Raw genomic sequence first — 27,045 nt, forward strand, 5'->3', positions numbered from 1 at the left:
GCGGCGGAGAGAGTCACGGCAGATGATAGACAAGCAGCTGAATATGCACAGAGGGCGCTTATGAACCTACACGTGCCCACCGTCCGATCATATTTTCAGTTGTGGGAGACGGTCCCATGCACCTCAATGATGTCCCCTTGTGCTTACTGATGGGCGTTAAGCTGCTCACCTGATGAATCCCAGATGGTGTCAAACGCATCCTCTCAGCCAGGCGCGGTGGGGCACAGCTGTGATCCCCGCGGCTCAGGAGGCTGAGGCAGGAGGATCGCAAGTTCAAAGCCAGCCTCTGCAACTTGGCGAGGCCCTCAGCCACTCAGCACGTCTGCTTGTGGGTTGGAATCTCCAGGTCCCTTGTCCTTTTGGGGGGTCGGGGCGGGGGTGCGTGGATCGGAGACGCCGGGACTCAAGTTGTCCCCCTCCCCCCCTCTTGTCTTCCCAGGGAAGTGGCACCTGGGCATGAACTGTCACAACAGGACCGACTTCTGCCACCACCCCTTGCGCCACGGCTTTGACGAGTTCTTTGGGGTACCCCTGAGCAACCTGAGGGACTGCAAACCCGGGGAGGGCACCGTCTTCGCCTCGGCCACCCGCTGGCTGGTGTGGGTCCCGCTGCAGGTCCTCGGGCTGGCGGTGCTGACCCTGGGGGCGCTGCGCTGCCTGGGGCTGCTGCGGGTGCCCCTGGCCGTCTTCCTGGGCCTGCTGCTCCTGATGGCCCTGCTGCTGCTCCTCTTCCTCTGCTTCCTGCACTTCTTCCCACCGCTCAACTGCTTCCTGATGAGGGGCTACGCCGTCACGCAGCAGCCGCTGTCCTTCGACAACCTCACCCAGAGGCTCACGGTGGAGGCCACCGGCTTCATACGACGGTGGGTGTCCCCCGTGCGCCTGGGGATCCTCGGGGAGAAGAAGCCGAGAGGTAGAATCACACTGGTCATGGAGTCCAATGTGTGCACATAGGGTGATCATGTCGGATTCATCACCCACACCCCTTCCCTCCCTTCAATCCCCTCTGCCTAATCCAGAGTACCTCGATTCTTCCCTAGCACAGCCCCCATGGTGAGTTAGCATCCACCTGTCAGAGAAAACAGCTGGCTTTTGTTTTTTGGAGGAATTGGTTTATTTGACGTAGCATGATAGTCTCTGGCTCCATCCGTTCACCAGCCAGTGCCGTGATTTCATTCTTCTTCATGGCCTAGTAATATTCCATTTTCTATACGTACCGCATTTTCTTTACCCATCCATCTGTTGAAGGGCACCTAGGTTGGCTGCACAGATTAGCTGTTGTGAATTGAGCTGCTGTAAACATGGATGTGGCTGCATCCTTTAACGCAGCTCTGAGAGAGACATGCCCGTGACTTGGTGGTCTGAACGGGGTTTGTGGGCTCTGGAGATCCAGCCGGTGGAGGCTCCGTCCTTGGTCTGGCAGAGTCGAGGTGGTTGGCCCTTTAAGAGGCAGAGTCCACCAGGAGGTCATTATTTCAATTATTTTATGACTCCCGGAACGGGATTGGTTGGCTGCAAATAGCTGGGCGTCTTTGTATTCCTCTGCGTTTCCCAGCAATGTCTCAAAAGCATCCATCTCTCATGCAAGGACCGTCCCCAAGTGGCCCTTGCATCCTGTGGCCGATCCTTTTGAGACCACGTTGACTTTGCAGAAGTGACTGAACCGCCTGGCCGTGTGAATCCGGGCCATCGTAGCGAGACACGGTCGTGGCCTCTCCGTGAAAGAGTTTGGAAGAGATTTGAAAATGTTTTCAATGATCGTAAGGATTCTGAAGCCTGACCCGATGGTTGGGATTCTACGGAGACTTTCTGCGATTTTTCTCCCGGAACCAGAGATCTGAGAAGTTTTAACAACACCGGACTTGGAGGTCACGGTTGCCGAGTTATAACGAAAGGGATTTTTTTTTTCTTGACTTCCTTGGAAATAAATGACTCTTATTCACACGGCTGGTATTAGGGGAAAAAACTAGCATTTTTAGGCCGTGATGTTGTTGACAAAAAAAATAAAAGTGCTTCTGACTTGCATTGTCTGACCACGCAAAGGTTGAAAGCAACAGGGTAAGAATCACGCTTGGACGAAGTGGCCTCTTGTGTTTTAGCAGTTACCTGATTCAACAGAGATGACGTGCAAGAGTCCCCAGAGGTTCACCTCCAGATAGTGCCAAAGCGTCACGGCAAAAGTGGCTCCCAGTGTGCGCACGGCATCTTTTTCCCCCAGAGACGTGACACACGGGTGCCTTTGAATTCAAAATTGCCCGATTTAAGTCCCGCACAGGGGTGCACACCTGTGATTCAGCGGCTCCGGAGGCTGGGGCGGGAGGATCCTGAGTTCAAAGCCAGCCTCCGCCAAAGGGAGGCCCTAAGCAACTCAGGGAGACCCTGTCGCTAAATAAAATGCAAATCAGGGCTGGGGACGGGGCTTGGTGGCCGGAGTCCGGGGTGCATGATCAGACTTCACAGTTGTTCACGGACGGCCTGCTCCACACACGGTACGGGTCCAACCCCCAGGACTGCAAAAAAAGCAAAGCAAACTGGGCCCAGTTGTGCACGCCCGTGATCCCAGGGACTCGGGAGACTGAGGCAGGAGGATCATGAGTTGGAGGCCAGCCTCAGCAACTTAGCAAGGCCCTAAGCAACTTAGCAGCAGGACCCTGTTTCAAAATAAAAAAATTAAAAAAAAAAAGGGCCGGGGATGTGGTTCAGTGGTCAACCACCCCTGGCTTCGATTTCTGCAAAAAAAGAAAAAAAGAAAAGCAGAATTGTGTTGCTACATTCATCATCATTCTGCAGACTTTTCTTCCGCCTTCAGAAGAGCCAGAGACTCCTGAATCACCAAGGGAAGCGTCAGCCCGCACACGGAAACCGGCACAATTAAACAGCCTTTCCCTGAGCCGCTCTGACCATTTTTTTTTTTAGCATTTGGGAACCCACATTTCTTCAGCGCTGGTGGACTGTAGTTTTCAGTCCCCTCTTGTCCTAGAAAGCAGCCATTGGACCCCAACGCAGGTCCAGCTGAAGAGCTGATGATGGCATCCGGTTTGCGATGGGGCAAAACCCCGCAGCGGTCCTGAGAAACCACCTCGGCACCCGTAGCCATGTTGAGCACACGACGAGGAAAGGAGTGATAATGCGTGAATCTAGGTAGATCTTTGTGGTTGTTGTTGTGGTGGTTGTTGTTGCGACACTGGAGATTGAGCCCGGAGGCACTCTACGGTGACCTGCACCCCCTGCCATTTTTTAAATTTTTTCTTTTGAGACAAGGTCTTGCCAAGTTGCTGAGGCTGGCCTCCAACTTGTGATCCTCCTGCCTGAGCCTCCCGAATAGCTGGGGTCTCAGGCGTGCGCCACCGCACGCACCTGGCTTAACCTGATGATTGTATTCACGCCGACGCCCACTCGTTAGTATGGTGGAGGGATGAATGACCAGGAACGAGATCCGTAGGTGCTCCGCACAGGTGCTCTTCTTCTTCTTGTCCCCCAATGCACGCATCTGGCCCGAGGTTGGTGGAATCTGTGGGTGCAGAGCCCCTGGACACAGCAGGCCTCCAGTGGACAGTTACGGGAGGATGGTCTCCGAGCGCCAGATTGGAAATCACATCAAAACCAAGAAGCCCCCCAGTGCGTCAGCCTCCCTCCTGCCCCGGAATCCAGCCACGTCCCGGGGGGAGTGGAGGGCAGAGCGAGAACCAGCCGTGGGTCACACCACGAGCAGCAGCGGACCTTACCGCGGGCCTCGGGGCATTACAGCGTCCTCTGTGCCTCCCCGGGAGCTGCCGCCGCCCACCCTGGGAAGGGGACCGACATCCTGTGTCCCAAGGGCCTTCACCAAGGCCGCTCCTTCCCTGTCGGTACGAAGGGACCCGCCGATCGTTTTGCAGAGAGAGGTGAAGCCAGAGGCTTGCAAGATGGCCTGCAGAACGAGTATTTCAAAGTGAGTGCTTTTCCCGGCCACGACCGAGTTCATGTTAGTTGCCGTATAGAGAAGGAGGAGTAAGATAAAGCAACCAAACTGCATCTCTCCCTGATCACACCGTACCTGCAGCACCTCTGTGTCCGCATGTCATGCCACCACAATGTCTGCAAGAACAACTGACAGGAGGAAAGGTGTCCCTTTGCCTCACCGTTTCAGAGGATTGGATCCATTGTTGGCTGGTTTCTTTGCTCTAGGCCCAAGGGGAGCAGAACAAGATGGCGGCAGGGCCTGGAGGAGGAGAGCCGCTCAGGACAGGGCACCAGGGAGCAGAGAGAGCTCTGCTCACCAGGGACAGGACAGAGACCCCAAAGGCACAGCCCAGGGACCCCCTCCTCCAGCCACACCCCACCTGCTGCAGTCACCACCCAGTGAGTCCATCCAAGTGGATTAATCCACTATTAGTCTACACCCAGTGAGTCCATCCAAGTGGATTAATCCACTATTAGTCTACACCCAGTGAGTCCATCCAAGTGGATTAATCCACTTCTAGTCTACACCGAGTGAGTCCATCCAAGTGGATTAATCCACTATTAGTCTACACCCAGTAAGTCCATTCAAGTGGATTAATCCACTTCTAGTCTACACCTCTCACAACCCAATCATTTCACAATATGGTGGCAGGGCCTGGAGGAGGAGAGCCGCTCAGGACAGGGCACTGGTCCTAATCAGAATGATGGGGGATGTCCCCTATGGTCCCTGACTCTCTCTGTCTCTCCCTCTCTCTCTCTGGCTCTCGCAGGCACGCCGACACTCCGTTCCTGCTCTTCCTGTCTTTCATCCACGTGCACACGGCCCACTTCTCCTCCAAGGAGTTCGCCAGAAAGAGTCGGCACGGGCCCTACGGGGACGGCGTGGAGGAGATGGACTGGAGCGTGGGTACGTGCGCCTCCGCGGCCGCCTGCCTCTTCTCCCTTCTCAGTTTCTCCCTGGGACCCGGACGCCGTGGGTGGCCGGGGGCGTCTGTTTTTGTTTGCAAAAAAGAAAATTCTGCAAGGGGGACAGTAGACACAGGGCGTCGGGTGGCTCTGGGCGCCTGCTACGTGCCCTGGTGGAGCTGGGGCTGTGGGTGAGTGGAGGCCAAAGCATGAGCCCCCGGCATCCCTCCTTCTATCAACAATTAAACATGAGCAGAGCCTTGTCACGAGCAGAGACAGATCAGGGGCAGGCTTTGGCCCCAGAGGGCTGGCAGCTGGCTCTGTCCCCGTGAGCCCCTCCGGCAAAGCCACAGGGTCCCCTCTGGGCGACACGCCTTGGCTGCACCCGTGAGTCATGATTCTGTATCCTAGAACTCGTTTTCTGGTCCATGCACGTGAAGGTATACAAACACACCCACGCTCTAGAGTCCTCTTTTCTTCCTGCCTCCCCTGATGAACCTGGGCGATGTCTAAAACCTCCAGGTCTTTTGCTTGTCCACTTGGAAGACTTCGGAGTAGGCAGGTGGGTAGCTTCCTCCTCTAGCCCAGAGAACAGATGATTCAGCCAAAGAACAGGGGCCAGCAGCAGAGATACATGCTCAGCTGGGAAAGGATGATCGTGCATAAAGAACAGGACGACTCCACAAAAGAACAGGAGTGGCACCAATGGTAAACGGGGGAAACATCTTCTTCTCTGGACGATTTGGAGAGTGTTTTTCCCTCTGAGCTCTGTTGCAGGCTGTGATGGAAGAGGTCATTGTGTTTTCTCTTGTTTGCACAAAAGATAAATCCCTTCTGTGTGTCTGGAGAGCACGTTTAGATTCGTAAGGAGGGCCTCTCTTCCTGACTCACGAGACTCCTGCAGATTCTGAGGTGTCCTGCCGTAAAGCGCGCGGGGAAGGCGGTTTCTTAAAAAAAGAGATATTTTTTTCTGGGCAGAGGAAAGCGGACGTGGGATCGGCGAGCTACTGAGGACCAGGGCGGCCATTCATTCCGCTGTCCTTCCTGCCCCACAGCCTCCCGTCCGTCCGTTCACTCCCCTCTGCCTGATCCGAAGCACCTCTGTCCCTCCCTGGACCCTCCCCGTTATTGGGAATCAGCGTCCGTCCGCCGATCAGAGAACACAGTGTCGGCCTTTGGTCTTTTGGGGGCTAGTACCGGAGACTTCGTGGGTTCAGTGGTCAGTGGCTTGGAATCTGTGGCTGGGCCCCTGTTGGTGGTCGTGTCTCAGGGTTGCTTTCCTTTGATTGCAACATCCTGTCTGCTCTGCGGAGGGCTGGACCAGTGCTGCGTGCAGAGGCTCGGCAGAGAAGAAAAGAAGGGGTGCATCCGTGACGATGCTCGGGGGAGACGGCGTGAGCTCAGTGCCCCTGACGTGCAGTCACCATGCACAGCACACATGGCCATGTGTCCGTCCACCCCTCTGCAGGGCTGCAGAATAAACCAGGTGGTCTCCTTCATAAGAGCTCGGGACGGAGACAGGAGTCCCAGGGATCCTAAGAGATCTCTGTTTATGGAAAGCAGAGCTATGGTCTGAGTCCCTCCGATATACGGAATGACTTTATCCAGAGTTTGGCCGTCGGACGGGGTGCTGCTGGGTTGCCCATTTTCAAATGCAGCCCTTGTGGGAGGATTGGAATAAAATATTTGTGGGAACTCACGGTGTAGGGTGCAGCAAATAACACCCCCCCCAGTTTATAGGTGCATTTATGGGTGCACAATTGCCCTGGGTTCGGTTGCATGGGGAAAAGCACTTTTTAGAATTGTATCCACCAGGTGCATACTACGTGCTCCATAAGTAACTTTTAAAAGTGAGGTCCTGCTGGGCGTGTTGGCACAGGCCTGTCCTCCCAGCGGCTCGGGAGGCTGAGGCAGGAGGATCACCAGTTCAAAGGCAGCCTCAGCCACTTAGCAAGGCCCTAAGCAACTCAGCGAGACCCTGTCTCTAAATTCAGGAATAAAAAGGGCTGGGAATGGGGCTCAGTGACTAAGTGCCCAAAGCCCGCGTTCTCTTGGTTCAGCTCGGAAGGTGGCCCGGACCTCAGGGCTGTGTGTCCCCCTTGCAGTTCAGGGTGCGACCTTTCCATCTTGAGTAAAGTTACAGAAAAGTGCAGACAGATGGAATTCGGGGGGCGGGGGGGGGCAGAGAACTTCAATGGAGGGAGGATCAACTCGAGATGCATCAGAAATGGGTAAAACACAGGACAACTGAATGCAACCTGTATCGATTTTTAGAAGGATTGTGCATGATATTGGGGAAGCTCTGGCCGATTCAAATGGGTGAATTTGCAAGAAGGTGTAACCTTCTGACGTCAGCTTTGCTTGCAGATGAGGATTGGGGTGTTGGTATCAGCAATGAGCCTGAATCCGTTTTCTGTTGCTATAAATGAAAGCCACAGACTGATTTTATAAAGGATGAAGGTTTGCTAGGCACCTGCCTGTCATCCCGGCAGCTCAGGAGGCTGAGGCTGGAGGATCACAGGTTTTCAACAGCCAAGGCTTAACGTCCTGTCCTGAAGCCCGGGCTCATGCTGTTTTACCCCAAAGGGCCGTCGCGAGTTCAAATAAAGAAGCAGCATCGAGGCTCCTTTGGTAAAACGTCTCCATCAGCAAAGTAGCAGGAATCAATCGTCCAGGAACCAAGGTGTCTGATGAATTTATGTGGATGATCCCAGGGACCAAAGCAGCCACCAGCTCAACCACAACAAGAAACATTTATTGGCAAATAAGAGCCCAAATGTAAAAGCACCTAAAAGTAGGTTCTGGCCAGGTATTTCAACATTTTTCACGGATCACTTTTTTCTTGGGGACCAGGAATTTGAACTCAGGGGCACTGAACACTGAGCCCCGTCCCCAGCCCTATTTTGCATTTTATTTAGAGACAGAGTCTCCCTGAGTTCAGTCCCTGGTGGCCGACTCCATGGCTCTGGCCCAAGGGGAGCAGAACAAGATGGCGGCAGGGCCTGGAGGAGGAGAGCCGCTCAGGACAGGGCACCAGGGAGCAGAGAGAGCTCTGCCCACCAGGGACAGGACAGAGACCCCCAAGGCACAGCCCAGGGACCCCCTCCTCCAGCCACACCCCACCTGCTGCAGTCACCACCCAGTGAGTCCATCCAAGTGGATTAATCCACTATGAGTCTACACCCAGTGAGTCCATCCAAGTGGGTTAATCCACTATGAGTCTCCACCCAGTGAGTCCATCCAAGTGGATTAATCCACTATGAGTCTCCACCCAGTGAGTCCATCCAAGTGGATTAATCCACTATGAGTCTACACCCAGTGAGTCCATCCAAGTGGATTAGTCCACTATGAGTCTACACCCAGTGAGTCCATCCAAGTGGATTATTCCACTATGAGTCTACACCCAGTGAGTCCATCCAAGTGGATTAATCCACTATGAGTCTACACCCAGTGAGTCCATCCAAGTGGATTATTCCACTATGAGTCTCCACCCAGTCAGTCCATCCAAGTGGATGAATCCACTATGAGTCTCCACCCAGTGAGTCCATCCAAGTGGATTAGTCCACTATGAGTCTACACCCAGTGTGTCCATCCAAGTGGATTAGTCCACTATGAGTCTACACCCAGTGAGTCCATCCAAGTGGATTAATCCACTATGAGTCTCCACCCAGTGAGTCCATCCAAGTGGATTAGTCCACTATGAGTCTACACCCAGTGAGTCCATCCAAGTGGATTAATCCACTATGAGTCTCCACCCAGTGAGTCCATCCAAGTGGATTAGTCCACTATGAGTCTACACCCAGTGAGTCCATCCAAGTGGATTAGTCCACTATGAGTCTACACCCAGTGAGTCCATCCAAGTGGATTAGTCCACTATGAGTCTACACCCAGTGAGTCCATCCAAGTGGATTAATCCACTATGAGTCTACACCCAGTGAGTCCATCCAAGTGGATTAATCCACTATGAGTCTACACCTCTCATAATGTGATCATCTCACCTCTCAGCCTTCTTGCATGGTCTGACACGTGAGCTTTCGGGGGACAACTCTTAAGCTACAGATAAGCTACAGATGTGAATGTTGGGGATCTCCTGTAGCCCACTGCTGGCGTCGGTGTGTCTGGGGGACCTGGAGCTCATGCCTTGAGCTGCCCTTGTGGCCTGCAGTGAGGACGGTGTCTGAAAGGAAGTGTAGACTGGATGAGTCGACGCATTTGGTGGTAATTGGAGTGGATGGGAGGGGATGGGCTCTATGATCGATGTCCCAGGGGTCACCAAAGAGAAGCACCCTTTTCCATTTTCCCCCTTTGGCTTTCGATATGGTCGACTCCTGTGCGAAAATCCAGCCCTGCAGCAGAAGGGAGGGCGGACGGCGTGCAGGGCATTGTCAAGACGGAGAGTCCTGAAGGGCTGGGCATCCTGGCCGGAGTCTGTGGGCCCTGGAAATCCTCGGCTCTTCCTGCTTCTGTGTCCACCCCACATTCCGGCTCAGGGGGGAGGGTGACAGCTGCGTTGGCAGTTGACGGTGGCTGCGGAAGTTCAGGGTTGCTCTAGTTGGGATCTTGGATGTTGTTTTCTGAAACCCCCACGCTCAAGGCCAGGTTCTTTATCTTGGTGGGTCTCCATTTCCTTATCTGTAAAGTAAGTTTGTAGCGTTGTATCTCTTGCTGGGTAAGGTGTTGAGAAATGCCAGGGATTGAACTCAGGGGCACTGGACCCCTGAGCCCCGTCCCCAGCCCTATTTTGCATTTTATTGAGAGACAGGGTCTCCCTGAGTTGCTTACGGCCTCCCTTTGGCGGAGGCTGGCTTTGAACTCGCGATCCTCCTGCCTCAGCCTCCAGAGTCGCTGGGACGGCAGGCCTGTGCCGCTGTGCCCGGCTCACCCAACCCTTGTTTTGTGCAAGAAGAGAAAGTCCGACCAATGCAGCGTCCTACCTGAACCAAGAGTGGACAGACTGTGTTGGCTCTGTCGTTTGCCCGTTCAAAACATTCCCTTCCAACCCGATGGCCGGACAGGATGCAGACGTGAGGAGTGGTCCGCTCAGTCGGTGGATGGGGAGGCTGTGACGGAGGCGAGCAGGGTCGAGACGGGACTCCCCTTCTTCTTCCCGCCTCCTTAGCCCCTGAAACCCACCCTGCAAGACTTTCATTCCCGTGCCCCAGATTTGAGGTCCCGGTGGACACTTTGCCGGACTGAGCCGCAGACTGCATTGGGCGCGAAAAAAAAGAAAATGCATTCGATGGAATAAAGCGAGGCCAGGCGGACTCTTGGCTTCCCCGTGAGGGAGGGAGCGCGCCCCCGACCGCGTCTGTCTCGGTGTTTGGCTGCTTCACTTCCCGTCTCGCCTTCTGGTTCCTCCCATTTGGGTGCAGATGGCAGGGCTGGTTCTTTCCCCTGCTGTAGAGTAGGATACGGAACGGTCGGCGCCTTCTCCGCGTGCGTTCTTGATGCACACGGGGGCCGAGTCCACCTTGGCTTCCTGCGAATAACGTTGCAATGGACGTTTTGGAGGAGCGTCCTGTGTCTTCTGCACCGTGGTTCTGCCAAGTCCGCGGTCCCTACCACGGCGTCTGGCAGGTCCTTGGGTCCCCCGTCGTCCCCGGAATCGGCTGCTGTCGGTAAGCACCGTTCCCACCGAGGTGCCACGGCATCTCGGGGTGGTTTCTCTCTGCCTCCCGCTAACGGGGCGCTTTTATGAGTCAGTTCGGAAGCTTCGGAACTTGGTGTTTATCCTGTCGACAAACGACACCCAACTTGCACATGGCCCCTCTGTCCTCTGTCGGCCCCTTGAGCCTCCGGTGAAGGGACAAGATCCGGGGGCTGTGGTTCTGCAGACCCTTGGCCATTCATTTCGGGGGGAAATACGACACCGAGTTCCCCTCCATGAATCGCGCACGTTGCTGCTTCTCACCGGTCACCATCCGTCTCTGGGCGGCCACAGCTGTCCCCTGGCGGGTGGGATGTCGGTGACGCTTCTGACTGCTTTGCGACCCAGAGCAGCACCTGCTCTTAGCCGCGGCATGTCCCATCTCGGGGGTGCAGCTGGGGACCTGGGTGTCCATCAGGAGCGAGAAGGCAAGGGCCTCGGGCGATGGCATCTCGCTCCCCCAGGCCACCTGGCATCCCACCTGCACCTTGAGTCCCCTTCCCTCTCCTGCGGGGAGGAGCCTCCTGCTACCTCGGAGCGAGCGCTGGCTGCACGCGGGCTTTGCGAGAGCGTCCAAGCCGCCAGAGGGCCCCCCAGCAGCCAGCCTTCCCCTGCACCCCGTGTCCGCTCACGACGGAGACAAGGCCACCTTCAGCGGAGCCCCAGAATGCCCTGCAAGTGGCGCATTTCCTGTCTTTCTTTCACGTCTTTGGGGAAGATCACGGGCCGGGAGGAAATGGGGACAGTTTCTCAGCAGATTGATCCCGATGGCCCACCCTCCGCGGTCCCCCGGTCACTCACCCCCCGCGATGGCCTCAGCAGCCGCGTGTGCATGCGTCGCGGGCCCCGGGTGGAGACGGAAATGATAGGGCACAGTCGTGGCTCTGGGCAGACAAGAAGGATGGGGACACGTTAGCTGTGTCATCGTGGTCACTGGGGAAAAGAGTGGAACTGGGAGGAAATGTCCGGCCAGGGGCACGAACATGCAGAAGGACCGAGGGGGACGGGTTGGAAGGAGACCGCACGCGTGTCCCTGCACACATACACACGTGCACGGAGCTGGGGGTCTGCAGCCCACGGAGGTGACCAGACACACAAGGCGGCTGGCTTCGGCAAAGAAAAGCAGTCACGAGTCCAGCTCCGAATTTCAGCGCTGCCCCTGCAACCCTGTGTCACCCCAGCCCTGCTGCACACACAGGTCCAGTGGCTTCTGCACACACACACACACACACACCTTGAGCCGGTGAATAAGGAAGGCTAGGAGCCCCAGGTGCATTTGAATTAAAACCGTCCCTGAGCCGTTTTAGGTTTGCCTAAAAAATCGAAAAGAAAGTAGAGCCAGGCAGAGGGGCGCACGCCTGTCGTCCCAGCAGCTCGGGAGGCTGAGGCAGGAGGATCGCGAGGTCAAAGCCAGCCTCCGCCAAAGCGAGGCCCTCAGCAGCTCTGGGAGACCCTGTCTCTCAATAAAATGCAAAACAGGGCTGGGGACGGGGCTCAGGGGTCGGGTGTCCCCGAGTTCGATCCTAAGGAACCCAAATAAATAAATAAATAGGAAGGACAGAATTTTCATCTATATCCTGTGGCCTCTATGGGACAAGGTGCACCTTGACCTAGGTACCAGGTCACCTTTGTGGCACGAGGTAGTGCTTGTTACCAGGGACCAGCCAGGACGGACACATTGTTACTCACCGAGGGCTTGATTGACACCTGGGGTCTCTCACTGCAGGCACCACTGCACCACCCTGCCAGACGCTGCTGCTCAAAGCCCCGAACATCTTCCAGGCTCCACCTGCTCACCCACCCCTCCCCTTTCACACCCCTCACAGCCACGGAACCTTTTATAATCTCCACTGTTTGCCTTTCTCCGCCATAACGTCGCACGGTGTGTCGACTTCTTTCCCTTAAGACACGCATTCACGGTTCCTCCCTGTGTCGGCCCGGTGGGATCCCTCGATTCTTTTAATGCTGGCATCCACTGGGTTCTCTGCAGTCTAGGTTTCCACTCACCCAACGCTTTGGCTACTGCAGGGAAACCTGCCCTGAATGTGTGGGTGTGTGCGTTTGCGGGTTTTTTTGTTTGTTTTGTTTTGTTTGTGGACACAAGTTGTTGCAGAAGCCACGTGTGTTACAAAGCATCTTTTTTTTTTTTTTACTGCAATTTCTTGGTGTGAAGGTTCTTCTAAATATATGAAAGGGGAATGGGGTTTGAAATGAAGGAATCGTGCTCCATTATTATTTGCAGTAGAAGAACGTAACATCCTGGGTCCTCTGCGTCTATGATTGTACCTGGAAGTCGTGTGCCCAAGAAAGGGGGATTTGTCTCTCACCGCAGGGGTGGGGGGGGTAGCATCTGGATGCTTCTACTTCCGCTGGCTCGTTAAGCTAATTACCATTTTCAAAGAAGGCTCAGGTTTGTGTTGCCGCCAAATCACCCCAGAGCCGAACGAGCTCCGGCGCACAGGTGGCTTGCTCAGTTGTGCCGGGTCGGACCGTAATAAATGTCATCGTGCTGACGATGACAGATCCCGGGAGACAGATCGCCAGCTGTCTCACTCCTGGTGTCGGAGTGACATTTATGTGTACGGTGCAGGATCCAGAAACGTTTATCATTTGAGTTAAAAATCGAGAAAGATGGAACCTGCTCTGGCCTCTGGCATTTGCAATCAAACGGCAGAAAGACATCTTTATTCTTTTAGTCTCTTTTTTGGAATTGAACCCGCTGAGCCACATCCCCGATCCTTTTTTACATTTTGTTTAGGGTCTTGGTAAGTTGCTCAGGGATTCGATAATTGGCTGAGGCTGGCCTTCAACTTGCCATCCTCCTGACTCAGCCTCCCAAGCCACTGGGATGACAGATGGGCGCCCGCGTGCCCGGGCTCTGAGGTCTGTTCAATGTCTCTTTGGCTCCGCATTGATTCTTGCTCAGTACAGACTCTTTGCCTGCAGAGGGGACTCACGGACGGTCGAAAGGATCGCTTTTCGTCCTTACCGTCAGTGTGATTGTCCACAAAGTCACCTTTGCGGGTGGTTTGCAGCGTGAGGTTTGGAGACGAGAAGGTACAATCCCCAGTACTTTGCAAAGAAAGCGAAGATAGAGACACAAGGATGATGTTCATACCAGATGCAGGGGTGCACCCCTGCGGTCCCAGATACTCGGGAGGCTGAGGCAGGAGGATGGCAAGTCTGAGGCCAGCCTCGGCAACTCCTTTCCGGCACGTTCTCCCAAACCTGTGCTGATCCGCGAGGCTGGTTACTTGTAGAAGCGACGATGCTTCTTCGAAGTGAGCTCCCCTCGATGTGACTGTGATCTTTCCGATGCTCCTTCGGCGGAGCCCTGCCTGGGCCCAGTGTCACGGAGGTCAATTCCACGCACGCCGCGGTCACCTCCCACCAGCGGAGGGGGGACCCCGTGTCCCTTTCTCCCCGGGTCACGGAACAGCGTTAACAGGCATCTCTTCCCTCCCCCAGGGCAGGTCCTGGATGTCCTAGAGGAGCTGGGACTGGCCGACAAGACCCTCGTCTACTTCACCTCGGACCACGGAGCCCACGTGGAGGAGGTGACCGCCAAGGGCCAGAAGCACGGCGGCAGCAACGGCATCTATAAAGGTGAGAGGCGCAAAGTGAGTGGACAAGCAGCGCTGTCCTTCCACCCTGCTCCGCGGCCGCCTTTTCCTTGAGCCCCTGGCGTCCCCGGCACTGGACACTCACCAAGCCAAGGAACAGCCCATCTTCCCACCTGAGAATTAAGGGTTTCGTCGGGCACGGCGGCACAGGTCTGTCAGGTGGTGACTCGGGAGGCTGAGGCAGGAGGATCGCAAGTTGGAGGCCAGCCTCAGCAACTTAGCGAGACCCTCTCTTTAAAGAAAAAAAAAATAATAATAAATTAAAGGGGCTGGGGATGTAGCTCATTGACAAAGCGCCCCTGGGTGGAATCACTAATGTGGGGAGAAGTAACCCAGGATTCTTTGCCTTCATTAGTGGGACTGGTTAATTGAGCTGTGTTCTTAAAATGCATGAAAGCACTGGGCAGAGGCTCCTGCCTCGCATCCCAGCTGCTCAGGAGGCTGAGGCAGGAATCAAAGGCCCTTAGGACCCTTCCTCAAAATGAAAATGAAAAGGACCGGGAACGTAGCTCCGTGGTGGAGCATGTACCTAGCGTGCCCAAGGCCCCGGGGGCTCCGTGCCCAGTATTGCAGACGAGAGGGGAGGAGAGGAGAGACTCAGCCGTCCCGCTCCTGCTTGCAGATGCGCCCAAAGTGCAGGCAGGCGCCCCCCGTACGCCGTGCACAACGGCCAAGCAACGGTGCGCCTGAGTGTGCCTCCGTGGGCGAGCGGGGACAGAGTGCAGAAGGAGCGGCAGCTGCCAGATGTGGCTGGGGAAGGTGGGGGCGGGGGTGTCCCGGGAGGTGATGGATCTGGTCTCTCCCCTCTGAGCACCTCTGCAAGGATTCTCTGCCCCAACACCAAGGTCCTTGCCCCGAACCCCTTCTCTTAACTTCTGTGCACATCTGGCATTTGGGGCAAATCTTTGCAAAAGTCAAAGACATAAGGAGATCCTTCCGTTGCCGAGCGTCTTGCAGAAGGCGTGCTCACCTGCAATGCAGTTCTAGTGGCTTTGATGGTCCCCACGGCACAGGGTCTCCTGAAATCTCAGAAACAAGTCAGTTGAACCGACTCGGACATCTTTGCCGTCTCTCCCTGATCAAGGTCACCTCCGTCTTCTCCCTTAAGCACAAATTCCAAAAGCAACGGATCGTCGGAGTTGCTTTCAAGAAAAAAAAAACAAAAGTCACTGATTTGGGCATCCGTTTGCCTCGCGGAACAACACGGCTTTCAGGGAGCGATTTGATATTTTTACGGGGGGAGGAAATTCCATGTCCCCATTCGATGGAGGTGCGTTTGTTGGCGGGCTGCGTGGAGCAAGCTGGGCGTGGGCTCCGTTCTCAGGTAGGACCCCAGAGAGCCCAGGGTCCTGGCTGGTCTCCGGGAGGTCAGATCGACGAGCTCTCTGTGCCGATCAGCAACGGTGTGACTGGTTCTTCTGATCGTCCTGCTTACGGGAAGGACACTTGGCTGCAAAACATCATCCTGTTTTTTTTTATTTTTTAATTGCCAATCAACAAAATCTCTCTCGGTTGTGTCCTTTTCTCTTTGCTTGATGAGTCTCACGTCCTGTGGTTCTTGGTGACCCAAGAGGACGAGGCTCTGCAGGCACACACGCCGCAGCCTGGGTTTGCAGCAGGCAGTGATGTCTAGGTTGGGGTAAGGGCGCTCTGCCCGGTTGGCATCAGGATTGACATGCATTTCTGAGCAGGGGACCCTGCAAAGCGTGTCGTGGAGCAACCCAGCCAGCGTAACGTACCGGTAAGAGAACTCCCGGGGAGGAATGGTAACGCTAACCAAGGCGCGATATAAAAATGTGAAGCCAGGTACGGTGGCCCACGCCTGTCATCCCAGTGACTCGGGAGGCTGAGGCAGGAGGATGGCGAGGTCCAAGCCAGCCTCCGCCAAAGGGAGGCCCTAAGCAACTCTGTGAGACGCTGTCTCTCAATAAAATGCAAAACAGGGCTGGGGACGGGGCTCAGTGGCCCAGAGCCCCTGAAGTCAATCCCGGGTTGGAGCCCAACCCTAAACCAGAATCCCATGGACGAATGCAAAGGTGGCAAGAGGTGGCCCAAAGCCGGGGCTTTATAAATAAAGTTTTATTGACACACAGTCCTGCTTATCTACGGAGGTGGCACAAGACCTTTGCTGATCTTTGGCGCCAGCTGCAGAGTTGAGTCACGGGCAAAGCCCCCCCCGAAATATAGTTAACGACAGTTGCCATCTGGGTCTCGGGTGGAGACCCTCATTCGCAGCCCTGGACTTTTGGACAGTCTGGTGGACAGGTTAGGGACTCCCGCTGAATCGTGGAAGCTACATCAGTTGATTCTACGGGGATTTATCCCTTGAGCAGAGACGTCATCTGGCCCTTCATTTCCCCACCTGGTAAGGGGTGGATCCTGGGTTGGTAGGACCCACAAAATATCGTCATTTCTCCCATCTGCCCTTTTGGGACTAAGGGCTTGGAATCCGTCCATCGCAGAGAGCGTGGCGTCCCCCGCCTTGGAGCAGGACCCAGCTCTCGGGAACGACCAGATCCTCCTCCTTCCACGTGCTTGGCCTCCGGTCAGTGCTATCCCAAGTGGGTAGACACCCAGAGAGCAGGAAAATGAGAAGAAAAAATAAATAGAAATATTTCTCAAATCCCTGTGCCCGGATCAGGCTGGAGAATGGCCAGCATATGCTCTTGCGGTGCCCAGTGACGGCGCTGGGAGGGACGGAAATAGCAGCTTCGTTTGGAAACAGCTGTCCCCAAGGAGAGCCCGGAGGAAGAGCCTCGTCCACGCTTGCCGGGTGGCCCCAGGACCCTGCCGTCGGCCTTCTGTGGCCGGCAGTCACGATGTTGAAACTGGGGACGTGTGACAACCCGCCAACCCCCTGTCCTTGGAGGTGGTGAGCTTCTGCAGGGCACGGACCCCATGCATATATCTTTGTGTCCCCTTTTGGTGACTTTGGGATCACAACAACCTAAGGACGGATCCTCGAAACTCTCTCTGCACCTTCGGTCGCTCGCCGTGGAACTCGGACCAGGTTTTCTCAGATGCTGAGTGGGTTGTGCTCTGGGGAAGAGCGAGCCGTGGGCACGCTCAGCCTGTTTGTTGGGCACGTTTTTTTGCATTTTCGTTTCCGCGGCACGTTGCGAGAGGAGAAGGACTGGAGCCTGCCCAGCTGATGACCAACGGTATTTGCCTCTCTTGCCTGGAAATGTGGGATCCCGGCACCCAGCCTGCGGTCCTACGGCAGCGTGCTCGGATGGGCGTATCATCTGTTGCAAAAAAAAAAGAAGTTTTAAATACCTATTTTCTTACCGTGGCTGTTACAAAAACACCCCTTTTACAGCCTCAGAGAATTGCAGGAGATTCTACTTATGGATGCATTTGTTAGTTGGTGGCGGTCGGCTATGAACCGTGAGAGGCTCACCACGTGCGTGCGGCGACGTGACTTTGACAGTTGATGAGGGAGCCGTGTCGGATCCTGTGCCACTGTGCACGCGGCGGGCGGCAGGAGGCTGGGTCTGGGGGCTGCAGAGACAGCTGCCTCCCTGTGTCCTGGGCCACCACTGAGGGTGCCCTGTGCCCGTCACCTGCACACCCATAAGCCACTTCTTTGCAGGCAGAGCGTGAGGGTTGTGGGCAGATGGCTGTTTGTGGCTTGGAATTTTCGGGGGGATTTGGAGTCTCTGGATGGGAGTGAGGGTTCTCTGGTTTCTCTAGGAATTTTCTTTGGTTTGGATTTTGCTTAGACTCATCTCCTGTTACCTGGAAGTCGGGGACATGACCAAGTAACTCTACGGTCGAGACAAGGCGCGTTGGGCACGTCACTACATCTGTCTCCGTCCCAGATTGCGCACGCTTACGAGGCAGAGAGCCAGCTGGCTGTACCTTCAAGGGCCAGGTGTGAGGATTTGATGAGATAAGGTGTGTGCGTCCAGCCACGTCACACAGCAGCCGAGCAATTCAAATGGCTCATGGCGATGACCCAGGAAGAGTCCTCACGCAAACCCCCTGAGCTAATTCCTCGGGCCACCCCTGCTTCTCTGGCTGGAAAAATGCTAACGCACTTGGTCGACTTGTGAAATATTTATGTATCAAGTGCCTGTGTGCGTGTCCATACTGAGCCTCCCGCGTTGGAAAGCCAAGGGCTCTCGGGTGGGAAACTCCGGGTAAGAGCGTCTCAGTCCATTACCTTGAGGTGATGTTAGAAAGATAAGAGAGGAGCCTCCGCTGTCACCAGCCACCGGATCAGACATGACACGCGCTGGTGTGGATTGCACGTGAATTTCCCCCTGAACGTCTGGGCACGTAAAACAGCTGAATGCATCTTGCCGGTGAGAGGCTCCCAGTCTTCAGCCGTAACGAGGCATGATCCTTCTGTCTAGCACCAGCGCACTGCAAGGACGGGACACAAACACGGCGCAGCCGTTTGTCCAAGGGCACGGGGCAAAGTCCTCGTTTCCTAGCACCAGTGTGACAGCTGGTCACAAATTGGATGGCTCAAAGCCGCTTGTATTTATCGCCGTCTGCTGCCAGAAGTGACAAGCCTTCCTGGGCTAAAAAGAAAAAAATTACTGAAGTCTTTACGGAGCTGGGTTCCAGCGTGGGTCGGGGAAAGGATTTGCTTCCTTGCTGGTTTGGAAATGCTGCCCACCCACCATTAGCTGGAGGGTGCGCTTCTCTGGGTCAAAGCCAGGACCCGCAGGCCACCTTGCAGAGCTGATCCTGTCGGGCATAGCGTTGACCTTGTCCTTTATGTCTTCCCATCGCCATAGCGTTGACCTTGTTGTTTATCTCTTTCCACCGCCACAGCGTTGACCTTGTCCTTTATCTCTTCCCACCGCCATAGTGTTGACCTTGTCCTTTATCTCTTCCCACCGCCATAGCGTTGACCTTGTCCTTTATCTCTTCCCACTACCATAGCGTTGACCTTGTCCTTTATCTCTTCCCACCGCCATAGCGTTGACCTTGTCCTTTATCTATTCCCACCGCCACAGCGTTGACCTTGTCCTTTATCTCTTCCCACCGCCATAGTGTTGACCTTGTCCTTTATCTCTTCCCACCGCCATAGCGTTGACCTTGTCCTTTATCTCTCCCCACCGCCATAGCGTTGACCTTGTCCTTTATCTCTCCCCACCGCCATAGCATTGACCTTGTCGTTTATCTCTTCCCACCGCCATAGCGTTGACCTTGTCCTTTATCTCTTCCCACCGCCATAGCGTTGACCTTGTCCTTTATCTCTTCCCACCAACATAGCGTTGACCTTGTCCTTTATCTCTTCCCACCGCCATAGCGTTGACCTTGTCCTTTATCTCTTCCCACCGCCATAGCATTGACCTTGTCCTTTATCTCTTCCCACCGCCATAGCGTTGACCTTGTCCTTTATCTCTTCCCACCAACATAGCGTTGACCTTGTCCTTTATCTCTTCCCACCGCCATAGCGTTGACCTTGTCCTTTATCTCTTCCCACCGCCATAGCGTTGACCTTGTCGTTTATCTCTTCCCACCGCCATAGCGTTGACCTTGTCGTTTATCTCTTCCCACCGCCATAGCGTTGACCTTGTCCTTTATCTCTTCCCACCGCCATAGCATTGACCTTGTCCTTTATCTCTTCCCACCACCACCACGTTGACCTTGTCCTTTATCTCTTCCCACCGCCATAGCGTTGACCTTGTCCTTTATCTCTCCCCACCGCCATAGCGTTGACCTTGTCCTTTATCTCTTCCCACCACCATAGCGTTGACCTTGTCCTTTATCTCTTCCCACCACCATAGCATTGACCTTGTCGTTTATCTCTTCCCACCGCCACAGCATTGACCTTGTCCTTTATCTCTTCCCACCGCCATAGCGTTGACCTTGTCCTTTATCTCTTCCCGCCACCATAGCATTGACCTTGTCCTTTATCTCTTCCCACCACCATAGCATTGACCTTGTCCTTTATCTCTTCCCACCACCACAGCGTTGACCTTGTCCTTTATCTCTTCCCACCGCCATAGCGTTGACCTTGTCCTTTATCTCTTCCCACCGCCATAGCGTTGACCTTGTCCTTTATCTCTCCCTACCGCCGCGGGCGCCGTCTCAGTCTTGAAGTGCTCTTTGAAGCCACCCAGAGAGAGTACTCGTTTGTCCCCAAAGTGACCGAGCACTGGAAAATACACGGACGTGCGTGAGCTTTGAAGAGACTAAACGCTGTTCCCTCTCCCCTCTCTTTTTTGGGGGATTTTTTTTTAGGGGGGAAAGCCAACAACTGGGAAGGAGGTATTCGGGTCCCAGGCATCCTTCGGTGGCCGGGGGTGATCGAGGCCGGTGTGGAGATTGACGAGCCCACGAGCAACATGGACATCTTCCCCACGGTGGCCAAGCTGGCTGGGTCACCTTTGCCCAAAGACAGGTACGTACGTCCGTTCGAGGGGAGGGGTGTGGGACACTTTGGACGCTTCTTGTTGAGTTAATGGGACCTCGACCCTGTGAGGGGCCCACTCCATCAGCGCCATTTCCATCTCTTGGCGATGGTGAGTAGCGCTGGATCAAACGTGGGCGCGGCCTATGGTCCACGCACTTTTAATATTTTTGAGAAAACCCCACACACACTGGTTTCTGTGTTGATTGACATTGTCACCCAGGGTCACTGGACATTTTTTAGTCCCCTGGGAGGTGACGTAAGATGGTTCATCCAGCCTGCAGATGGATGCTCTCTGCCATTTGTCTGGCTCGCCACTGAGCAGCAGGGCATGTGCCACAGTCGGACCCCACATCTTTCCTCTCCCCCCGACTCAGTGACGGTTTGCAACACCCAGAAAGGCGGCCAGTTCCCCACCCCCCGCGGAGGGTCCCGCTTCCTAGCAAATCTTCGTTTAGCAAGTTCTAAATGGAACGTCGACGACATTGCCCGCGGTCTCCTCCTTCTTAAGAGTCATGTCCAGCCTGAGCGGTTTTAAGGGGAGCGCGCTGGTCGATCGTTTTCATTAGCTGCCATTATTTTCCAAACTCTGTTCTGGGATGTGCCTGTCCCCGACGCACACACATCCCCTCCCACCACACCAACCAGAGAGGTGGCCACTGTCCACCTCTAGGTCTCGACTTCTCATATCCATCCATTTACCTGCAAATGCCATCATTTCATTCTTCTTTAAGGCTGAGTAATATTCCATTGTGTGTCTACACCACATTTTCTTATCCACTCACCCACTGGTGGACACCGAGGCTGGTCCTAGAGTTTGGCTGCTGTGGATGGTGCTGCTATAAACCTGGGTGTGCATGGATCACCTTCTAAAGCGGTGGCTACCACCCAGCGGGACTGTCCCCTTGGAGTTTATTTAAAATGCCTGGTGTTATATTTTGGATCTGGAGTGTGCCCCAAAAGCTCATGTGTTAAAGACTTGGTCCCAGCTGCTGGTCCTACTGGTCGGCGGGAGGACACGTTAGAGGAGGTGCCTCCTTGGAAGAGCTGGCCCCTGGGAGCATGCCTTTGAAGCATATATATTTGTCCTTGGAACCTCTGCTCGCTCTCTCTCTCTCTCTCTCTCTCTCTCTCTCTCTCTCTCTTGGTCCTGGCCACCATCAAGCTTTGGCCCACCACACCCTCCGCACCTTGAGGACAAGCCCCCAGCATATAGGGCCAAGCATCTGCAAACGGAAACGTTGGAAATCATGACCAAAGTCACCTTTTCTTCTTACAGTTGTTTCTGTCAGGTATTCTGTCACAGCCACGGAGCGCTGCCTACCACCCCCAGAGGCGTTTTGATAGTTTCTCCACAGGGTACCACCTGCAGCCTCTGGGCTGAGGCCAAGGGCACTGCTAAGCCTCTCCCAGAGCATCAGGCTCAACAGTGAACTGTCTGACCCAGAACGAGACTGGGAAATCCTGCTCTAAAATTTACTCTCGTTCTTTTATGGAAAAGGCAGTCGCTATAGGAGATTCCATCAAAGGTTCTCATTAAAAATCTTCTAGGTCACATCTTCATCTTTCTCTCTGTCTGTCAATTGGATACTCAAAGACATACCTTTCACAAAGGAGCCTTAACTCTTTCCCGCCAAGATGGATAGAAATGGGCTTTGTCGATTTATTTTCTTTTTTTTCTTTTTCTGGGGATTGAACCCAGGGCAGCTTAACCACTGAGCCACATCCCTAGTCCTTTTTCTTTTTTTTTATTTTGAGACAGGGTCTCACTAAGCTGCTTAGAGCCTTTTTAAGTTTCTGAGGCTGGCCTCCAACTTGTGATCCTCCTGCCTCAGCCTCCTGAGCTGCTGGGATTTCAGGCATGTGCCACCGGGTTATGAAAATAACGTTCTGGCTACTAGGGATCTGAGTTGGGGTCCATCTGCACTTTCTCGTGAACATATTTCCTGAGTGGTTACTTACTTGGTGGAGAATTATTTTAGTGCTTGCCCAGACGCCCCACTAACACTGTGGTCCACTGAGACCCTCGGGGACCGCCACTCACCAGGACCTTCCAACCCGCAGGTTGCAGGTGGACCCACCCCGTAGGAAGGAGGAAAAGCTTACGGCGTAGACTCCGTTCCCCTCCTTCACTTATACTAAAATATTTTGCTTTTTAAGTAAGAAAAAGACTTTTAGGACGTGGAGGCTGCGATTCTCAATGCCATCCCACTTACTATTGTTCCTATGAAAATGATTATTTCGGTTACAAATGCCCATCTCATAAAAGCACTTCCCTCTCCCAAAAATCTTAAATGTCATGTTGAGTCTTGCTGGCGTATGGGGGTTAAAATAAATAAATGAATAACAGATCCAAGAAGTTAAAGTCGAGCGGGGCACGGCGGTGCACGCCTGTGGTCCCAGCGGCTCAGGAGGCTGAGGCAGGAGGATCGCGAGTTCAAAGCCAGCCTCCGCCAAAGGGAGGCCGTGAGCCACTCAGGGAGACCCTGTCTCTAAATAAAACGCAAAATAGGGCTGGGGACGGGGCTCAGGGGTCGAGGGCCCCTTGGTTCAATCCCAGGTACCAAAAACAAAAAAAAAAGAGGAAGCAGTGAAGAGATTTGTCCGAACGCTGGTGATTGCTCTTGCTCTGGGGAGTCCGGAGACACCTCCCCAAGAGACATGATCCAAACCTGTCGCTTTTCTCCACGGAGGGACTCCCCGAGGGCCATGCTCCTCCCTGCCCACCAAAATAAACCCCAGAAAAGACCCTCAGGGACCAGAGGACCCTTAAATGCCTCCCGAGAAGACAGGGTCGCAGCGTCCTCATCCGACCAGGGAAAGTCCCCAGCTGAGCCCCGCAAAATGGAGCCGCTGACGGTCAACCCAGGACCAGACTGAGGCTTTGGCCCTTTGGTTGAAACCCGTGGCTGATGGTGTCTGTGCCTTGTTTGCCATCGGGAGGGACACGGGACCCCGGAGCCCTCTTTTGTATTTTATTTGGAGACGGGGCCTCACGGAGTTACTTGGGGCCTCCCTGTTGCTGAGGCTGGCTTGGAACTGCAGTCCTCCGGCCTTGGCCTCCCGGGCGGGCGCCTGGTTTTGCAGGTGGCCCCTGCTGCAATCCTTGATGTCCTTGGTGCTGGTGACGTCCCCCAGACCAGCAGCTCAGCGGGGAAGGACATTCCCCGAAGGAGACTCCCGGGGGATGCGCGCTGCATCCACACACACCTGACCTCGCCCCACCTCCTCCTTCTCCCCCCGCAGGATCATCGATGGCCGAGACCTGATGCCGCTGCTCCAAGGGAAGAGCCGGCGCTCGGAGCACGAGTTCCTCTTCCACTACTGCAACGCCTACCTGAACGCCGTGCGGTGGCACCCGCCCAACAGTGAGTACCGGCCTCCCTGCCTCCCGGAGGCCGCCAGCCTCCAGACCAGGAATGCGCTTTACTTGGGCCCCTTTTTCCTTCTTTCCTCTCTTAGCCTCTGGTCACATAGGTGTCCGTCCCACACTGTCCTGTCCCCAGCCCTACTTTGCATTTTATTTAGGGACAGGGTCTCCCTGAGTTGCTTAGGGCCTCCCTTTGGCGGAGGCTGGCTTTGAACTCGCCATCCTCCTGCCTCAGCCTCCCCTGCCTCAGAGGCTGAGGTCCGACTTTCCATTCCCACTGCAAAGGGGAGAGGCAACGGGCATTTTTCTGGGTGCTCTGAAGCTCATCTCTGGGGCTGGACGCTCCTGGGTAATGGGTGGCCCCAGCTGATGGCTGATGCTCCTCCCCGTCCCTCCTCCTGTCCTCCCTCCTCCTGTCCTCCTCCCTGCCTCCCGCCACCAAGCTACTACGCGGGCAGCCTCTGTGGCAGGCTCTCACCGTACCATTGTCTCTCGCTCCACTCCAAAGACTTAACCCGGAGCAGCCCCTTCCTTGTGTTTCTAAAGTGCAAAACGACGCACCTGCCATTTGCCGCAGAAACCACACCAAGTTGGACGCTTGTTTAAAAATCTGCATGGCTTCCTGGTGGCATGTTCTAGAAGGCAGAGACCCCGGACTCGGAATCCTGGGTCCGTGGCACGATTCCGTGCGTGATCGTGCAAACGGCAAATGCATGCAGCCAGCCAGCCCCCGCCTAGAGAGACCCGGGAGAGGAACATAGTGGATCAGGGGCTGGGGGACGCCTTATGTGGAGGAGTAGAGAGGACCGAGGGCAGAGACAGGGAGAAGTGAGAAAAGCAAGACCCAGTTTCTGGTGGGCACCTGGCCCTGGGATGAATTTGGCTCCCGAGGCAGGCGCCGGCATCAGCTCCTTTCAGTGCAATTGCTTAAACTCTTGGGTCTTGAGCCAGACGGACACGGTTTTCCCGTGGCGAGTGGGTTCCATTCCAGAGCATTCTGGGCCGCGGCCTGCACCCGTGGTGCTTGGAATAATGGGGCGTGTTGCTTAGGGCCTTGCTAAGCCGCCGAGGCTGGCCTCCAACTTGTGGTCCTCCTGCCTCAGCCTCCCAAAGCCGCTGGGATGACAGGTGTGCGCCTTCAGAACACCTGGCTCCCGCTGTATTTTTAAAGACCCGTGAAGACCGTTATTATAAGATAGATATATTTTCGTGCAGTGAAATGGAGATTTTTGAGTCAAGCATTGACGGTCTGATGCCTATTAAAAGTGGTCGCTGTAAATTGTGGCATCTGAATCATCGCAGCTCATGATGGCAGTCGGTGAAGATGATCCTATTTAAGTGGGCGTCCAGAATCAGGTGGACGCATTGCAATTCATGGGACGACGGCTGTAGCATATTCTGGAATCCAGTGCATTATGATACATGATCAATACAGCCACGTGCCGTATACTGGCTTTTTTTTTTCTGGAGGGAGGGTATTGGGGATTGAACTCAGGAGCACTAAACCCCTAGCACTATTTTTGCATTTTATTTTGAGACAGAGTCTCCCTGAGTCGCTTCGGGCCTTACCAGATAGCTGAGGCCGGCTTTGAACTCACCATCCTCCTGCCTCGGCCTCCTGAGCCGCTGGGACGTTGCCTATAAACTATTTGTCTTATTATTTATTTGAAATCCCATGCTTTTATGAGGAAATGGGCAGAAAAAAAAAAGTTTACTTCAAGCCAAGCGCCGTGGCACATGTCTGTCACCCCAGAGGCTCCGGAGGCTGAGGCTGGAGGATGGCGAGTTCAAAGCCAGCCTCCACCAAAGGGAGGCCAACAGCAGCTCAGGGAGACCCTGTCCCTCAATAAAATGCAAAATAGGGCTGGGGACGGGGCTCAGGGGTCGAGGGCGCCTGAGTTTGACCGAGGGACACGTCCTGACCTTGTCAAAGCCCCTGCAGCGTGGCTCTGCCTCTGTGCCCGGTCGCGGGTGGCTGGCCGCCGCGCTGACCCTGTGTCCTCTCCCCCCCGCCCGCAGGCTCGTCCGTCTGGAAGGCCTTCTACTTCACGCCCAAGTTCCACCCGCAGGGCGCCAACGGCTGCTTCGACACCCACGTGTGCCTCTGCCTGGACGGCCACGTCACCCGCCACCGGCCGCCCCTGCTCTTCGACCTGTCCACGGACCCCGGCGAGACGAGGCCCCTCACCCCGGAGACGGAGCCGCGCTTCCAGGACATCCTGAGGGTCCTGCAGGAGGCCGCCGACCGCCACGCCCAGACCCTGTCCGCGGGCGTCCCCGACCAGCTGTCCCCGGGCAACACCCTGTGGAAGCCGTGGCTGCAGGTCTGCTGCGCCTCGGCCACGGGGCTGTCCTGCCAGTGCGACCCGCAGACGCGGGAGCCGGGCGCGGGAAACTAGCCGCCGGCCACAGGGAGGCCCGGGCCACGCTGCCACCGTCGGCAGGAGCCAGGGGTGGACGCCCGTCCCCGTTGGCCAAATGGGTATTGATGACCCCATTACGTGGAACCCAGGGTGGACGCCACTCGCCGTGTCCACATAGAGAGACGGACGGACAGAAAGACGCAGATGTCCCCTATATTTATGTGCATAGAGATCGACACACGCCCCCCACGTACGGCCCACACGCCGAGCACCTTCCCCCACTATTTAAATAAAGACCCATACAAGGTGACGGGTGTCCTCCGTGAACGCGCATCGTCAATCCTTCTGTGACACCAGTCTCCCCGAACCTGGTTTCCAACCCATCGCTGACGGTATCGCATCTGGGTTCCATGGTTTCTTTGGTCAGTGGACCTCGGGGTCCCCAGGGCACTAAGGGAGATACTGCACTTGAGGGGATCCCTTCCAACCGCATTCAGAAGGACCCGCGGGGAAAGTCTGTGTTGCTTTCCGGGGTTGGGGACGATTCCTTTTTCTTTTTTTTTGGAACCAGGGATTGAATTCAGGGCACTCGACCCCTGAGTCCCCCGTCCCCAGCCCTATTTTGCATTTTATTGAGAGACAGGGTCTCCCTGAGCTGCTGACGGCCTCCCTTTGGTGGAGGCTGGCTTGGAACTCCTGATCCTCCCGCCTCAGCCTCCCGAGCCGCTGGGCTGACAGGTGCGCACCACGGCACCCAGCCCTTGGGGACTTCTTGATGCGTCCACACTGGGGCGGGGGGTATCTTCAGTTGTGGGTGTGGT

At 55.2% G+C, this 27,045-nt stretch overlaps 1 protein-coding gene across 1 annotated transcript; it reads left to right on the forward strand.

Moving 5' to 3' along the window:
• Positions 1–417: 417 nt before the first annotated feature.
• On the forward strand, positions 418–26,534 carry Sts (steroid sulfatase). The gene is made up of 6 exons (XM_078035373.1): positions 418–863; positions 4,713–4,849; positions 13,964–14,101; positions 20,323–20,482; positions 23,738–23,859; positions 25,881–26,534. Exons 1-6 carry the CDS (start codon positions 457–459, stop codon positions 26,258–26,260), a joined length of 1,344 nt encoding a protein of 447 aa, XP_077891499.1. The 5' UTR covers positions 418–456; the 3' UTR covers positions 26,261–26,534.
• Positions 26,535–27,045: the final 511 nt, after the last annotated feature.

Source organism: Ictidomys tridecemlineatus, chromosome Y (genome assembly GCF_052094955.1).
Source record: "Ictidomys tridecemlineatus isolate mIctTri1 chromosome Y, mIctTri1.hap1, whole genome shotgun sequence".
NCBI lineage: Eukaryota > Metazoa > Chordata > Mammalia > Rodentia > Sciuridae > Ictidomys > Ictidomys tridecemlineatus.